This window comes from Chinchilla lanigera, unplaced genomic scaffold (genome assembly GCF_000276665.1).
Source record: "Chinchilla lanigera isolate Chin_1 unplaced genomic scaffold, ChiLan1.0 scaffold00006, whole genome shotgun sequence".
Classification (NCBI taxonomy): Eukaryota; Metazoa; Chordata; class Mammalia; order Rodentia; family Chinchillidae; genus Chinchilla; species Chinchilla lanigera.
This window is the reverse complement of record NW_004955407.1, coordinates 42743442-42761025: the sequence shown is the minus strand read 5'-3', so window position 1 is coordinate 42761025 and position 17584 is coordinate 42743442. Positions and strand designations below refer to the sequence as shown.

The following is a 17584-nucleotide window of genomic DNA, read 5'->3' as shown; positions in this document are numbered from 1 at the left end:
CCAACAGCAGCAGGAATAAAGGTCCAAAGAGATGAGATCAGCACAGGGCTACTGAGTCCCAGTCTCCTAACCTATGATGAACTAAACTAAATTCCAAAGATATCCTGTGAACAGGAAGATGAGTAAGAAAGCTGAGGATAGGCAAATATCCAGGGTTTTCCAAAACAAAAAGGTAAGTCAATAAACTACCCAACAACGTCAGTACAAAACAAACCCAAACCGTAAAAGGTATGTAGGACTGGTCCCAACTCATTTATACACAGACCACAGTTAGTTCGACACTGGGCCATAGCTGAGCAGCTCAGACCAGTCCGCTCAGAACTGGCAACTGTGAACCCTGAGTGAGACATGCCAACTTCTGAAGCCTGAAGACAGCTGACCAAAGGCCAGCCTGGAGAGGGGCTGAGGCTGGGGAGGAGCAGTGCAGCCACATCATCTCTCCCTTCCACAGCTTAGCTGACAGCAGAAGCTGACTGTGTGCTCCACCCCAGAACCAGATCCAAAACGTGAGAAAGGAAAACCCTCAAGACAGAGCCAGCCTCTGCCCAGACCTTAGGCACACCTCTACCCACACGCACTCAGGGCAGACTCCAAAAGCAAGCCTTGGGAGCAGCACTGTGCTCGGCCCAGCACAGAAGAGAGGGTGTGAATTAAACAAGTGCTGAATAAAACCAATTCTTGTTAGAAAAAAAATAGAACCCAGTGTCTCCACAACACACCATTCACAATGTCCAGGATACAACCCAAAACCAGCAGATATACAAATAAAGAGGAAAACCTGACTGACAGTAAAGGAGAAATAAAATCAACGGAGACCAACCCCAAGATAACACAGAGCTATCAACAGTAAAGGGCTTTAAAAAATTCTTTAAATTCTGACCGAAAAAGGTATGTCCAAATGTTTTTATGTAGCCGGGAATGGGCATGGTGGCGCACGCCTGTAATCCCAGCACTTAGGAGGCCGAGGCAAGAGGATTGTTGCGAGTTTGAGACCAGCCTGAGCTACAAAGTGAGCTCAAGGCCACCCTGAACTGTACAGCGAGACCCTGCCTCAAAAAGCTCCCCCCAAAAAACAAATATTTTTATGTAGCAAAACTATTCTTCAAGAAAGTGAAACAAAGACCTTTTCAAATAAAAGCAAGCTCGTACAGCAGAACTGCTCAACAAGAAATGCCAAGGAACACTCTACAGGCTGAAGGGAAACACTACCACACACACTCAGATTTCAAGGAGGAAATAAGGGGAGGCAAGCCCCAGGCTGCTGAATACTCTTAATTCTTCTCAAATGCATGACTTTTCAGAGCTTATCTTATCATGCTAAATTGTGGAGTTTACAATATAAGGCGAATAGGTGAGAAAGACGCAACACGGAAAGGGAGGGGTGGTAAGTATATCCCCAAAGACGAGACTCAAGTGTATCTAAAGTGCTAAGTTCACCTGAGACTGAAATATCCATGTTCTTATCCCTATAGCAGAAGTACAGCTTAAGTCAATGCGTATATTAAAATCAGTTCAGGGAAATTTTTGAATATTCCAAGATGTGAAACAAGGAACAAAACCAACAACAAAAAAGAAAAAGAGAGGACACACAAAAACTAACAGTGCTGTGCACGAAGCTGCATGCCTGCAATCCCCACACCGGAGAAGCTACAGGAGTACCACAGGTTCAAGGCCAGCCTGAGCTACACTTCAAGATCCTCTGCTGAAATACAAACAAAATTAATGGTAAAGTAGTAGACCTAAGTCCAGATACATCATGTATACAGACTCAGCATTACAATTAAAATACAGATATTATCAAAATGGATTAAACAATACCTAAATATTCACTATCCACACAAAATTTACTTTACTTTTAATAGAGCAAAGGTAAAATGGATAACAACAAAATACACCTGCAGGCGGCACAACTATATTAACAAAAGAGAAAGATTTCAAGACAAAGAATATTACAGGAAAGGGATACTGAAAAATTTCACGAAGACATTACAATCATTAACATATGCACGGGGGCCAGGAATATAGCTCAGAGGAACAAGCGCCTGCCTGGCTAGTGCAAGGCGCTGAGGTCGACTCCTGGTACAAAAAAAAAAAAAAAAAAAAATTACAAAAAATAAATAAACATATGTGTGCGTAATAGCTTCAAAATACTTAAAGCACAAATTTTACTTGAGAAATAGATGAGTCCATACCCCTTCCCTGATAACTGATTTATCCGATAAAATGGTGACCTTAGGCATATGAGAAATACACATATGCATAAATAATAAAGTCACCTAGGAAAGTCTGTCTTTGGTCAGCAATGCCTGAAAATGTCATGTACTACTGACTGTCGACTGCCTGTGGTCCACACAGCTTTCTACACAACTCTGTCCTTAGCTCTACTTGCTCCAAGATTTTACCAATGCCTTAGTTGAAAAAGTAACAGTGTGATCAAATGAAGTAATAAAAGCTTTCTACGAACCCTGTCCTGATAGAGAAAGCAAGGGGTAAGAGCAAAGGTCAAGAGGCACACTTGGTCTCAAGCATGCAATGGGGAACAGAGTTCAGTCAATACACACACAAAAGACATAAAAACACCAATTTGTGTGGATTCTGTATTCTACCACACGAATAGCCTGTCACCTGCACTGGCTATAGAACACAGCCCCTTCTATCCGCATTTCTAATAGCATGGCAGTTACCTGATCACACTCACAAAACAGCTAGAAAGAGGCTCAGTGTGTGGACTTCCCACAGTTGCAAAATAATCACCAAGAAGTGCCTGGAGAAAGTGGACCTCATTTAAGACACCAGCCTGAGTGTCAGAGACAGCTGGGCCTCTCCCTGGAGCCCTGGGGATGCCTGGACATCTCCAAGAGGTAGTCAGAACTCCCAGGGGGCAAGGTGGGTGATACAACCCACCACTGGCATTTTACTTCAAGAGCCAGTTTCAAGGATCTGGGGACAGACATCTTCACAGGTGTGACACACATGGCCTAGGACAGACCCACCAGCCTTTGCTGTGTGTACGAGGAGCCTCCCAGGGGACAGGGCAGACCTCATCAAGAGGTGGGCTACTCACACTCTCCAGGTCCCCTCTCAGCCGGGACTCATGTTGCAACTTTTCACGTAAGTGTCTGTTTTCTATTTTTAAGAGTTCAATTTCTTCTTTGAGTTCAGTCTGAAGGAGTGAAAGTTTAACCTTGTGCTCAGCTTCCAAACCCAGGACTCTGGCTGTCACCTGTGCTTCCACCTCCACAGCCTTGTCCTGCGTACACTGGGGTTGCACCCATGCTATCTCTGCAGAGACAAGGAAGCAGGGAGAGCAGTCACACATAGCGGCCTAGCCCCAGGGACTGCCAAGGTAACACCGGCCTCGCAGTGATGCAGCCAAGGACAGCTCAGGTGTGAAAACCCAGGTGCTGACTCAGGACACAAGTGGGCATGGGTCTCATGTCCTCACTGAGGGCTCAGCCCTGGCCCAAGAACCAGCACGTCCCTCATCTGCACAACAGCCACCCAGCACAACCACGCTGGCCCTTCAGATCAAGCATGACGTGTCCCCTGCCACAGGTCAACCTGGTGAAGCTCGCACATTTATCAGATGTGCTTGTCACTAGAGACATCACCAAAAGGACTGGCCTGAGGTCCCAAGGCTAGACCTGTTGAGAGGCCAGACGTGCTGGGGACTGGGTATGTGGGCTGGGCTTGCTGTCTCCCCTCTGTAGAGCAGGAAACAAAGGCACAAGCCCTGAGGCTGGAGTGAGGATGAGTCCAGTCACAGGAACAGCATGCAGGTCGGCAGGGCCAACAACTAAACACTGAGGGTCAGCAGAGCAATAGTTCTGGCGCAGGAAGGACATGACCAAAAAGGGGCATGTGCATGTTTGTCCTGGCTCTCAGAGGGTTGTGCTCCCCTCCCCTGGCAGTCCTGCCTGGACCTTGATGTGCAATCTGATCCAACCATTACTAATGGTAGAGACCTTAACCCTGGCCTTCTCACCTCCACCGCAGGATGCCCAGAGCCTGGCTCCAGGCAGTGTGGAGAGGCACCATCACCACCCTCCTGTCAGGGTCTTCTGTGCAGCCGCTGTGGGACCAGTTGAACCTGGTGGGCTGGGTCTGCTGAAGCTAAGCAGGGTCCCAAGCATGTCCACCTCCCGAAGGTGTGTGGTCCCCAGTGCCTGACAATGACTGTGCCCCAGGGTGTTGTCCCATCAGACCAGCTCCTAGCCAGAGACAAGAAAGCCAGGAGCATGCAGTCCTGCCAGGCCAACCCCAACCAACTCCAACCTGCATGTCAGCACTTACTCATGTCCTTGTGTGAGGGCACCATACTCTACAGCCCAAGTTTGCAGCACGGGGCAAGGACAAGGAACAGCTGTAGGAGATGGGCCACATACCTTGGCTGTGCTGGTCTGAGACTGCAGCTCGGAGCTCCCCCAAGTCCACCACCTTCAGCCTCATGTGGTCTCTGTCTGATTCATCCTCCTCATGCTGGACACAGAAGGAGGAACACAATTCTGACCCCGGCCTATGGTTTTCCTCCAGGCCTGCCTGTAAGCACACCACACTCGCCTAGGGAAGAACCATACAGCACACATGTTAAAAAGTCTAGCCCCTTGTTCATGGCTACTGCCCTGGCCGTGCTGCATTCAAAGAGAATGTGGAAGCCTCTTCCAATTCAATGGGCCACACTGTCGAACCCAAAGGCAGACAGCCATAGTCACCATGCATGCAGGGAGCACCACCTCTAACTCCACAGACACCCAGGCAGACAGAAAGCAGACAGACACACAGGAGCAGAAGGCTCTGAACGCTGACAGTAGTCTTGGAAGAGGTGAGCAAAAGCATCCACCCTTGACCCTGGAATAAAAGGATATCAAGAACACAATAAAGCAAAGCTGGAAATTAAAAATGGTAACATTAAGTGAAGTGTTTATCTGAAAAACTAGGAGAGGGTGGGAAAAAATGTCTCACTCAGAAAACAGAACCAAAAGAGCTATGAGAGAGAAAAATGTAGGATCAGGCTTCATCCAGCAGGTCAAGCATGAACCTCACAGAAGCTCTAGAAAAACAACAATCTGGAGGGAAATGACTGAGGTCTAAGCAACAGAAAAGAAACAAAAGGAAAGCCTGAGACTCCAAGGCCCCATCTTGCTCCCAGCATGAGAAACTAGCATAAACATATAGACTAAGAGGTCCCAGACCCCAGGGAATCCAAGAGGGGACCTAGATCCATACAGGCAGTGTTTGGAGGGAGGTCAGGAGGACCACGACAGACAGGAAAGCAAGCTTGAATGTGCAAGATTAGGCTGTGGACCAGCTATGCGCAAACACTCCACCTAAGGAACATCACAGCAACATAGGAAGAAGACAGACAGACACACTGCGCCCACGCAGCAAGGAGACCAGAGGGAAGGGAATCTGGGAATGGGAGTGCTGGGAGACCTCAGGAACCTCAAAGGTCAGAGCGCCAGTGAAGGATAGCATCCAGGGAAACCAGAGACATGCAGTACAGGAGGCAGCACTGGGCTGGGTGCAGGCTCCAGTGGTGACCTTGCGTCACGCCCTGGTTGTACCCGAAAAGGCAGCTGCAGGGGCAGAAACCTGCAAAGAAAGAGGTGGAATGAAAGTAGAGCTCCACATTCCACCAGAGCAAGCACAGGGCCACTGTCCAGAGTACAGACAAGACCCTAAAGGATGGAGACCACCTGAGATGGGCTGAGCTGTGTCCTCCTCCCAAATCCACACTGCAGCCCTAATCTCAGAACCCTACAATGAGACTGGACTCAGAGGTGGGGTCTTTACAACAAGGTCATGAGGGTGGTCCCTAAACCCACAGGACCGGTATCTTTACAAGAAGAGGAGAACACACAGAGGACGGTCACATGTTGACACAGCAGGGACAGGCCTCAGGAGGGACCAGCCATGAGACACTGTGGACTTCCACCTTCAGCCTCTAGAAGAGGACACAGTAAGTGGCTGTGATCTAAGCTCCGAGGCTGTGCAGTCGGGCCCAGCAGCTCAAACCAACCAATAGTACCTCAATGACCAAGAGCAGGAGCTGTTCAGAACAAAGTCAGTGCCCATGGAAGTAGAACACATCCACACACGGGCCCGGGGCCTGGCTAAGGGCTGCGCTGCCCAGTAGGGGGGCCCCAGGAGCTGCTGCCACTTCCCCAAATGACCATCAAAAAACCTTGGTCACACCAGTCCACAGCAAGTGCTTAACAGACACGTGTCCTGGTGGTCGCTGCACTGTCTACACACAATCCATCATCCCAGGACGTTGTTTGGACAGTGCTATTCCACACAAGTTAAAAAATGACAGAAGTCAATGGCATGGAGGCCAATTCAAGAATGAAATATGAAAGTCAGTGTAAAGAAACTCACACATAACTCAAGGCAGGACACAGCTCACACCCTGAAGACTACCAGAGTCAAGTCTGATGTAAGTACATGGTACCGCAGGGTGTGGGCAGAGGGAGGACTTGCTGACTACCATGGCAACAAGGTCAGTGGACAAGGAGGATGTAGCACCCTTCTCCAGACCGCTCTGGACCCACAGTCAGGCCAGGATGGCTGTGAAATCCACAGAGGGATTTTTGAGTTGGAAAAGCAAGACTACATGACAGGTCAGTGGGAAGATGGACATGTGGGTCATACAATGTGACAAATAGCCCATTTCTAAATTAACTGTTTCTCAGAGATCAAAAAAATCAGACAATCACCTCCTCTTGCTCAAGTTGAAGGTCAGGTCGATCAGGGTGTTCTTTTACTTCCCTGTCAGATGTGTCTTCTAAAAACGCACAGGATGAACTAAAGGAGAAAATAAGTTTAAAAGCTTTACATGTGCCCTTTCCCCCATTCCCACTCTGCCACAGACCTGCCACAGACCTACCACAAAGAGCACAGGCCTGGGCAAGAAGTCACCTGCCAAAAACAGGATGACCGCAGGTCTGCACCCTGCTCAGCCACATCATGGCACAGAGAAGCGAGACACACAGTAGGGTGCCTGCTGGTCATCACAGGGGCCACACACCAGCAACTCAGCTGGAGCACACCAGATCCTGGTGTCAGTGTCATCTTGTTTCCGTAGAGCATCTTGTAACATCAAAGTCTACTAGCTTTCACTGGCTCAAGATCATAAAATGAGATGTGCTCCCAGCACAAAGTGCCCAAATTTCAGAAACCCACTCAAGACAACAGCTATTTCCTTTACCTGATTTCCACAGACCCCAGGAGAGGATCTTCCCTGGCCTCCTGCAGCCGCTGCTGGAACAGGCTCAGGTCCTCTTGATAAGTCTTCTCAGCATCCCTCAACTTATTCTCAAAATACAGCCTCAACTGCTCCAGTACAGACTCATGCTGGGCTCTGTCACGCTGCTGTTGCTGTGCAAACTCCTGCCGAAGGTGTTCCAGCTCCTCCAGGTGCAGCACTCCAGCCGGGGGAGGCTGCTGCAGCTCTTCAACACGATGAAGCACTCAATCATTCACAGTGAAACATTTTCAAGACCAGGAGCTGAGGAGGCCTGTATAGATCCTGAGACTGGCCCCAGTCCTAGAACCTGCCTGTTCCCCTCCTATGGCCTGCTTGGCAGTGAATGGGCCCCTAGCCAGAGCTTTCAGGGCACCTAGGAGAGCGCCTTACTGCAGCACAAGTGCAGGTCCAGCTGAGGTTAGCAAGGAAGCAAGTGGGCACTGATCATACAGCAGCCACAAACTAGATCCTGTCATAATCCCAAGGCTGGAAGTGGATTCAGGGCAATATACAGCTGCCTACACCAGGATTTCAGCTATGGGGGAGAACCTGGACACACGCCTCAAATTTATGAGCTCATAACTGTGTTTTTAGGCCAAGACTGTGACACTTTGCCAAGCAGCAAAAGAAAAGTGACACAGACTACACAAGCCCTTGTGGTCCAGAAAGTGCTGCCAGCTGCCCCACTATGATTAACAGCTAAGGACATGGAAGGAGAACATCTGCCCCAGTGGTTCCAGATCAGAGCTTCCTGTCTGGGTCCTCAGGTGAGGATAAAGACCCAGGGTGCAACAGGCCAGAGCAGCAGTAGTAGCAATGCCTCTGGCCCATCAGTTCCTCTCTCCTATAGCCTCCAGTCAAGAGAGGCAGACTCGTGACCAGCACACCTGCCTACCACATCTGGACATGGACAGAGATCAGGGCTGAGAGAAGGTCAAACCGGGGCTGGATATATGACTCAGTGGCACAGCACTTGCCATGCATCACAAAGGCTTGGGTTTCATCCCTAACACCACAAAAACAAAACAAAACAAAACAAAAAAACACACACAGCCTTAGCTTTAGATGATATGAATTCCTCACACATAATCCTTACCATGTAGTTCCTCTCTTTTGGTTCTCGTAGACTCAAGTTGGGACCACAGATTCCTGATTTCTTCTTGTGACTGAGCCTTTAGGTCTTCATAGGATGCTTGAAGATTCTCTAACTACGGAAAAGGAGGGCATCACATGGAGACCCCGAAGCTCACCCCCAAGCCAGTGCTGCATGTTCTGTGCAGTTATCTACGTTACCTGTCAACACCTCAGGGTCAGCATCTGACAGGTACGAGTCAGACTGCCCGGAGTCAAAGCACACATCCCAAACGAGCAGCTCAGAAATCAGAACAGTAACAACCAGAACAAAGCAATGATCACAGCTAACCCAACAAAGGCCAAGGTGGGAGTTACTGCCACTTTAAAGGAGTTACCAAGGCATGGTGACATGCACCTGTGGTCCCAGCTTCCCAGGAGGCTGAGGAGGGAGAACTTTTTGACTCTAGAAGTTTGAAGCCAGCCTGAGCAATACAGCAAGACCCACCTCAAAAAACACCAGCCAGGTGTGGTGGCGCATGCCTGTAATCCCACACTCGGAAGGCAGAGGCAGAAGGACTGCCTTGAGTTCCAGGCCAGGGTAGGCTACCGGCTGAGCTCAAGGCATACCATAGTGAGACTCTGTCTCAAAAAACCGAACTGCAGCCAGGCGTAGTAGCACACGCCTGTAATCCCAGCACTCAGAAGGCTGAGGCAGGAGGATTACTGCAAATTCAAGGCCAGCCTTGACTACAAAGTGAGTTCAAGGCCAGCCTGAACTGCGTAGCAAGACCCCATCTCAAAAAAACAAAAAGAAAGCAACAAAACACAACAGTAACTTCTGGGCTTGCCAGTTTATAGTAAATGTCAGCAGGGGCCATGCTTCGGGAGCCTGCTCCCTCTCACACGGTCACCGCAGCACTGGTCCCACACACGCCCCCACCTGTGAAAGGCCACACTCACAAGGCACTGCCAGGTTCACTAATGCAGGGCAGTGCCAGGATTAGCCTGCAGCAGCCATCACTTGCAAAAGGAGGCTCATGTTTTCCACATTCTTCTGTTAAAGAAGCAGAGTGCCTCTGACATCTTGACAGGAAGCACCCTGAGAGCCCACAGACCCACACAGCACAGGCTGGAGGGCTGGCCCACTTAGGGATGCCACCAGGAGGACTTGGCCAAGGAGGACTCCTGGGGTGGACTGTCAGTGCCTCCATGTCAGCATCACCCAGGCCTAGGCCCTCGAGGATCTTCCTCCCAGCAGCAGCCAGAGTGACCATGTCTACCGGTGTCACCAACATGAGAAATCGTCAACACACAATGAAAGAAGTAAAACGTTGTCATTTTAGAAAGTGTTATCTGATTGTATAAGGCCAGTCTTTTACTTTTCCCTTCAGGAACTTCGGTTCTTTCTTTCACAGATCCCTGCACAGATCCATTTCTGTCACTGAGCAAGGATGTGTCCTTCTGAAAGTCAATGGGCAAGGCTCCAATGCAGGGTCATGGGCCAGGCCAGGAGGGCCAGGTTGAAGGGCAAACCTCTCAGTCCATCTCCTGAGTTGTCCTGCAGGGGCGCGGCGGCCTCTCTGGGCTCCAACCTGCAGCGAGGGTGGCACTGGCCCTGAGGCTGGGGCACGCTTCTGGTGGGCATCAGGCCAGATGGTACTCACCAGCCCTACCCCTCCCATCACTGAGAGAGCCTGGCAAGGTCCAGGAAGAGACAAGAGGAAAGGAGTACGCCCCCACCTGGGACTGACACTGCATCTTCTCAAGTCTATAAATCTCTGTGCATACCACTACTAGCTTCAGTTTCTGTTGTATTTTTTTTAATGTCTTAAAAGGACTGCTTGATTCTTAAGATTTAATGATAAAAGCACTTCAGAGCTCTGAATAGGATCTAGCCACATCTACATCTGGCATATATTATTTCACTAGAAAAGGGTATTAAAACAGCAGAAATTGTTTGCTTAACTTTTCAAAGAAACTTTGTTTATTGGGTTACAGTCAAAAGAACATGGCCCTACATTTATAGTGTTTGGAATTTTTGTAAACACTCTCAGGAATACTTGTAAAGAATATCTACTTTCTGAGTATAAGAGAGCATAACCACTACATGATTCTCACTGACTCTGTTCCTTCACAGGCTTTTTTACCAAACATTAGAAGATCAAAGTTAGTACTTCAGTTTAGTAAGCAACAGAATATGAAGTGGTCCACTTCCAAAACCCCTTAAAACTTCTCTAACACATCAGATATTTACAAAATAAGTAAGTTCAGTTTGGTATAGTGGCACACACCTATAATCCCAGCACTCTTGAGAGGCTGAGACAGGAGGATCACAAGTTCAAGCCCAGCTGAACACACAGCCCAGACTCTGCCTCAAAATAAAAATTAAAAAAAAAAAGAGGTGAGGATGTAGCTCAGTGTGAAGTCCCTGGCTCAATCCCCAACACTGAAATAAACAAATGAGCTTGTGCTTACCTCCAGCTGCTTTTCTTTTTCCTTTTCTCTGAACTTCAACTCCAGGTTTTCTAAATACTGACAGTGCTCCAACTGCAATTCCTCACGTACCTTCCTGACTGCTGCCTGGTGCTGCGCCTCTAGGCTCTTCAGAGACGCTGGAAAGCAACAAAACTTCACCTAGTTTACAACACATGACGCTTCCTCCCCAGCAGCAAACCTGGATGGCACATCACCAGGTGATGGCCGTAGCTTACACGAGGGGCACTGCTTGCCCCGCTCCATGCTAGGTGCCCTCATATGTTGATGGCACATCACTCCAAAGGCTCGGCCAGCAGAGCAAAGCTGAGCCACAGCCAGTGGGCTCTGTCCAGATCTTACCTCCGCACAGCCCTACTCTCCCCCAGAGAAGAGGCATAAACATCACAGAAATGTGCAGACAGCATCATCTAACCACAAGGGTCACCGCAGGGCACGTGGCATTAAATAATCAGAAGCAAGCAATCCCATGCCACTGTTTCAAGAGTAATCAGTAACTAAACATGTAAAAGACATCTTTGAAACAAAGGTCGGGGCTAGGGATATAGCTCAGCGGCGTAAGTGCCTGCCTGGCAAGCTTGAGGTCATGAGTTCAACTCTCAGTACAAAAAAAAAAAAAAAGAAACAAAGGTCAGGAAGGTTCAGGATTCTGAGAGGTCTGCAGCCAACAAAGAGCCCCAAGCCTGTCTCCCATAGCTCTTCCGGCACCCACTTACCTGGGTTGAAAAGCACAGTGGGAGCTGCAAGGTCTTTGTTCTGGAATGACACAGAAATACACAGTCCCTTCCACACCCACTCTAGTCAGGTTAGATGCTCACCTTCAGCCTGAGTTTTGCCTTGAAAAACCTTCTCCAGTTCAGCTCTCTGTTCTACCAATTCTTTCTGAAACTGGTTTTGCAAATCCTCCATTTCTGACTGGTGCCTTGCAGATAATTCTTTACGGAGATTTTCCAAGCACAACTCTCTTTCAGATTCCCAGTCTTGCTTTAGGGTCTAATTTAAGAGAACAAAAGCACAGCCAACAGTTGGTTATCTGTTATAAGGAAATTTTAATCTCACTGTCAAGACCAAGAGTGGGTAGTCATGCAGCACCTGGACTGAACTGTCACCATGGGAAAAGGGCTCTGTATGGCCAGTCAGTCCCTCCACCAGCTGCTAAAAATAAAGCACAGAAGCATCCATAAAGCAAACAGTCAAAGAGAGAAGGAGGCCACCTGGTCCTCTAATCAGTCTCTGAACTGAAAGTACATCCCACAGCCACTTTAAAGACTCACAAACTCTCCAAGATCCATAGGCTGGGCTCTGTCCCATGCATCCTGAGAAACAAGTCTCCACTCTCCAGGTCAGAGAGGCAGGATGCTGAAACATGAACTCTAGCCTCAGAATGACCTCTACATTTGCCCGATACCTGAACGTAGCCAGGATACCTGACTCAGGAAGAGCCTCTACTTTTGAGGGTGGGGCCATCCACTCCACCAATCACTCCAGATGTCCAGGGACACAAACCCCTGACACCCAGGCCACGTCCACCTCCCCCTACTAAACATAGCTCATAAGGACAGGCAGCATCCAGAGCACAGCACCTTTACATTCTAAAGACCAATAGGAACAAGTCCGCTGGCAAACACAGCCTTGCCAAGGAGAGAAATTCACTTTCTACTAACACATTCTATTAACTTTCACCAGTATTTGCTTGTGACACAGTGAGGGACAGGTAAGCAGGGCATGGCGACAAAGGAAAACAATGTACCCACAGAGCTGCAGTTCTAATTGATTGTACATACCTCTATCATCTGGGCATTTTTTTCCAATTCTGATTGTAATTTCTCCTTCAACTCAGCTGCAAAACAAATATAACAAGCCCTCAGACCACTGAGCCTTCTCCGTGTTTCCATCACCCTGGAGACAAGGTACCTCTGGCATCTGTTGGCTTCTTGCCAGTGCTAATAGGGCAGTAAGATGTCTGGTTTAAGTAACAAACTATATTCTGGCAAAACAAAGGACACCGAGATTCCCAGCCACACAAGACCTCCGAGGAAAGCAGAAGATGGTCAGCTCCTGGGGTCCCCACCACGGAAACCTTGAAACCTACAAAAACTTCTGGCATATGAACCACAGGTTCTTCAGCACAGGTGCCAATAGTGTCCACACTCAGGCAAGGTGCTTGGATTTGAGATGCAAGAGGCCATCTTATGCCCCACAGCTCCTGCCAGAGAGGGAAAGAGCACAAGAAGGAGGTACCAGCAAAACTTCACCATCAAGAGCCTCCATAGGCATATCAGGGCCAGGGACAAGGCCAGGGGCAGGGCTGGAGAAGTGGGTTCTGGGGCAGGGGAAGACTCCACATGTGAACACAAGAGGAGGGCATCCACCTAGAGACCTTGGTGAGGAGACCTCCAGAAGCAGGACGAACACAGCTGAGGAGTTGCCATAGATAAAATGTTGCCATGAAAGAGGCCAAAGGGCCAGGAACCCAGCTTCTGAAGGCCACATGCCATCGAAAGGTCACTAACAGCCCAGTCTCAGCCATGGCAGAAACAGGAGCCAAAGGGGAGGCAGACTGGGTTGATGAAGGGGGAAAAAGGGCAAAAGATAAATCATATTTTATACTAAAAGACAAAAAAGGAAAATAAAAATACACCTTTGTGATGGCTTGAAACTGCATGAGGCAACGCAGGAGGACATCATAAGGAGCTGGGAAAACTGGCTCAGCAGGGTGCAGGGAGAGCTGCCAGGAGCAGGGAGCTTTCTAACAGAGCAAGCTAGAGTGCTACGGGCACAAGCGGCACGAAGGAGGAGGCACTCACGGGCACACAGGCTCTCCCTGGTCAGGGCACAGCAAACCCTGACTGTGGACATGTCTATATAACGTGGCAAATTTGCCCAAGCCACCAAACTATACCCTTCAAGGGCAGACTGTATGCAATGTGAATTATTTCTCCACAGAACTGTTACTTTTTAAAAGATGCACGTAAAAGTCGTAACTAACAGCTGGGTGTGGTGGTGCATCCCTGTAATCCCAGCACGCAGGAGGCTGAGGCAGGAGGATTGTTCTGAGTTTGAGGGCAGCCTGGGCTACAGCGTGAATTCAAGGCCAGCCTGAACTACATGGCGAGACCCCGTCTCAAAAAGACCCAAAAAAAAAGTAGTAATTAGCAAAAACAATGCATGAAGAAAACTATTAAAAACAAAACATAAAAGCACATACTAAGTACAAACAAAGTCAATTTAGGCCAAGAATTACCAAACTTAAAAGGCACTCATATTGGCAGCAGGTGGCGCCACAACTAGCAAGGGCACAACTCACCAAAGGCCAGGTCTGTGGTCCAGGACCACCTGGGTCTAGTCTGGTAAGGCCTACCAACAGGTAGATTCTATCAAGATGCTGGCAGAGAAACTCCACTCAATCTTCCAAATCAGCACAAATCCACCAGAGACTGAAATGGGGGGAGGCGTGGCAGAGCCACAGTCTGGGGAGACCGGGTGCTACCAACCTGGACCCAGTCACAGCCTGAGGACCCAGCTGTGCCTCCTCGTTTGCACAAAGAGGCCTGGGTCCCAGTACATGTCAGAAACCTGCACATAGGAGGGCTGGGGCTAGCATCATAGATTCCCAAGGTGCAGGAGCAGACCATGTACTAAACAAACGGGGGGAAGTGATTTAGAAAACATGCAGACCAGCTTCTCAGAGAAGTCCCTGTGAGGTCCAGACGCAGCCAAAATGCATACTGGCTCAGTCACACCCTCACATGTGATACCATCTCCTGCCCAGATCCCATGTTATACCCATCTCCTGCCCATAGCGGAACGCCATGGCTTCCTTCTCGCGAGCATGCTGCTCCCGGACCAGCTCCAGCTCACACTGCTGCCTATTCTGCAGAAGGGCCAGCTCCTGCGCACGCCGGCCGTTGAGCATCTCCCGCAGCTCAGTCAGTGCTGTCTCCTTCTCCTTCTGCAGGTTGGCTTGTGTCAGCTCCAGCTGTGCAGTGTGCATGTTGCTCAGGCTGAGGCGCAGGGCTTCCAACTCAAGGCTGTGAGCCGCCTGCAGGCAGAGAGGCACTGCTGACACCAGAACAGTGAGGTGACACCGAGACACATAAACCAGAAACAGAGAGAGCATGTGACCTGGGAGGACACCTCCTGCCATCTATGCTAGCATCTCCCCATGCTGTGCCTCCCACCAGCAGGCACCCCTATGGCCTGGCAGGCACCACACTCCCATCCCCAGGCATCCACCTGTCCATCTACCTGTCCCAGGAAGGCTCCTACACACTAAACACAGAAACAAAGACAGGAAGCTGTGGCACCCCCACCCACTGTGGAGCCCTCGCAGCAACCAAGACCCACTGCGCCTGGGTAAGAACGGCAAAGCGCATGCCATGAGTGGGTGAAGGCTAAGGCAGGGCCATTCAGTCACCTGAGGCTGCTGCTGGCCAGCCTTGTCCTTGGGTGTACCCACCAGCTCACAGTCTTGATCTTGCTCCTGGAGAAGGAAAGCAACATGGTCTAGGGAGTTTATAGCAGCAAACAATCACTTGGAGATAACTGGGATACACCAGAGAATGGAAAAACTACGTCCTCACATCATCTGCACAGAAGTCCACAGCAGTATTATCAACAAGTGCTAAAAGAGGGAAACAGCTCCAATGATGCATGAATGCACAAACAAAATGTGGCACACAGTCACCCCCTGGCATTTTCAAGGGACAGATTCTAGGACTCCCAAGGATTTGCCCTGGTTGCTCAAATTCCTTATAGGACAGCATATTATTTGTAGATAACCTATGCACAGACATCCATAGACTTTAAATCATCTCCAGGTTGTGTAATGCCAACACAGCAGAAAGGCTGTATAAGCAATTGTTGCTCTATGTTGTCTAAGGCACTGATGGTGAACCTTTCAGAGCTTTCAACGAAAACAAATAGCACACATGCCATAGGTTTACCACTAGTCTAGGCGTTGATAAAAAAAGGTCTGTCCATGTTCAGACTCAAGGGCTCAAACTAAGTTTAACTTCCTGCCCAAACTAGGGAACTCGTACTGAGAATGGAAGGCTTGATATGGTCACAGAGGCTCAAAAGACACTCTGAGGCACCCAACAAAGAGGCTCACATGCAGTCATACTGTGCAGGAAATTATTCTGAGGGCAAGTCACCCAAGGAGCTTTAGAGGGTGTGACAAGATCCCCTCCATCATTGTGCTCCTCAGTATTCTCTGCCTCAGTAAACAGCACTCCCAAGCCATTTCAGGCCCCATCCCGTCTAGTCCCACGAGCACAGCTGATTGGTTCCCCAATGGTTCATGACCTTGATGCACACAGTGCTGTGGCTTCCCACAGCAAATCCCTTCAGGCTGTGGGTCTGACAACCCACCTGGCTGCCTCCTCAGTCTCGCTCCTCGAGGGGCCCTTCCACACCCAGCCTAGCAGAGACTACACAGCCATAATGACCTTCTGCTGTGGCTCCCACCAGGAACCAGCTGTAGACTTTGTGTCTCAAGGCCAGCACCTACCTACCACAGTTGCACAAGGTATTGGTATCACTCAAGAAAACATGCACACAGGTACTTCTCATCTATTGGAACAATGTCTTAGTTACTTTTCTCTCGGTGTTGAGACAAACTACCTAACACCCAAAATTAAGGAACGAAGGGTTTATTTAGCTCACAGTTTGTGGCGGTTTCAATCCATACCTGGCTGGCTCCAAGGCAGAGTGGCACATGGCAGGGAGCAACTGTTCATAGTGGCAGAAAACAGCAAAAGCAGCAAGAAGACAAGGGAAGGAGCAGCAGCAAGCAGTCTCTTTCCCTCCCTGACACTGTATGCAAACTACCTGCCCCAGGGGGGGTGTAGCACTCACACTCATAATCCCAGCGTTGGAACAGGAATCCATCATAAACTCTAGAAGCCTACCTGATGACTGCATGAAAATTTGAGGGGACATCCAGATACAAACCATGAAAGACATCTGGAAACAACTGTTTCAACAGGAAAGGCAACGGGAAGTCCAGACCTAAGTGTGCAGATGCAATGTTCAACTGCTAGAACAGCAGGTGCTAACCCTAACCCAGTGGAGATGACCTGCACTCTTCCGGAGTGGCTCTTCACACACCAAACAGGAGCCTTCAGTCACAGGAGCTATTGCACACAGATATCAGGGCTCTCACAGACTCCGGAACCAGAATTTGCACTGAGGACGTAAGAAACAAAATCTCTGAGTTCAGTGTGATAGTGAAATTTAGCGAAAGCGTCTCAAGGAAAAAAAAGGGTTGGGGATATAGCATCCCTGGCTTCAATGTCCAAAACTACAAAAAAAAGCAAATTAAAATTCTAAACAAAACAGGCCCCTAGAGGGGCAGTTTGGTAGAGGCATCAAGCTTATCTGGTTCCAAGAGGGGCAGAGTTCGTGGGGCAGATCAGGGTCATCTCTTCTGACAAACTGAAACTGAGGCCTGCCACTGTCTACAGACCACACACTCCAGGTCACATGGGTGCTGAGGAAAGAACTGACTCAAAACAGATCTAAGCAAGGAGATATTTCTGGAACACCCATCAGATTCAAACACAGTACCCAGCTAGAAGAGCTCCTGAACTAGAACCAGTTGTACAAACCATGAACTACTCCAAACAGTAACAGACACCTAGAAAACAGAGTGTCAAAAAAATCCAGAAGCAGGGGCTGGGGATTCAGCTCAGCGGCAAAAGCGCCTGCCTGGCAAAGCGCAAGGTCGTGAGTTCGGTTCCCGGTACCGGAGAAAAACCAAAAAACAAA

General features: G+C 49.1%; 1 protein-coding gene across 5 annotated transcripts in view; it reads right to left on the bottom strand.

The window, feature by feature from the left end:
* Window positions 1-17584, bottom strand: part of Pcnt (pericentrin) — a 100774-nt gene that overhangs the window by 74826 nt on the left and 8364 nt on the right. For 4 of the 5 annotated variants that reach the window (XM_013505794.1, XM_013505781.1, XM_013505784.1 and 1 more), the window contains exons 3-12: window positions 15231-15296; window positions 14600-14855; window positions 12598-12653; window positions 11632-11806; window positions 10796-10932; window positions 8343-8454; window positions 7208-7451; window positions 6717-6804; window positions 4386-4560; window positions 3065-3282 (exon numbers count right to left, since the gene is read on the bottom strand). In XM_013505794.1, coding sequence (XP_013361248.1) covers window positions 3065-3282; window positions 4386-4560; window positions 6717-6804; window positions 7208-7451; window positions 8343-8454; window positions 10796-10932; window positions 11632-11806; window positions 12598-12653; window positions 14600-14855; window positions 15231-15296 — 1527 coding nt within the window. Of the gene's footprint in view, window positions 1-3064; window positions 3283-4385; window positions 4561-6716; window positions 6805-7207; window positions 7452-8342; window positions 8455-10795; window positions 10933-11631; window positions 11807-12087; window positions 12192-12597; window positions 12654-14599; window positions 14856-15230; window positions 15297-17584 lie in introns of those variants that run through there. The other variant, XM_013505798.1, reaches the window with a different exon arrangement.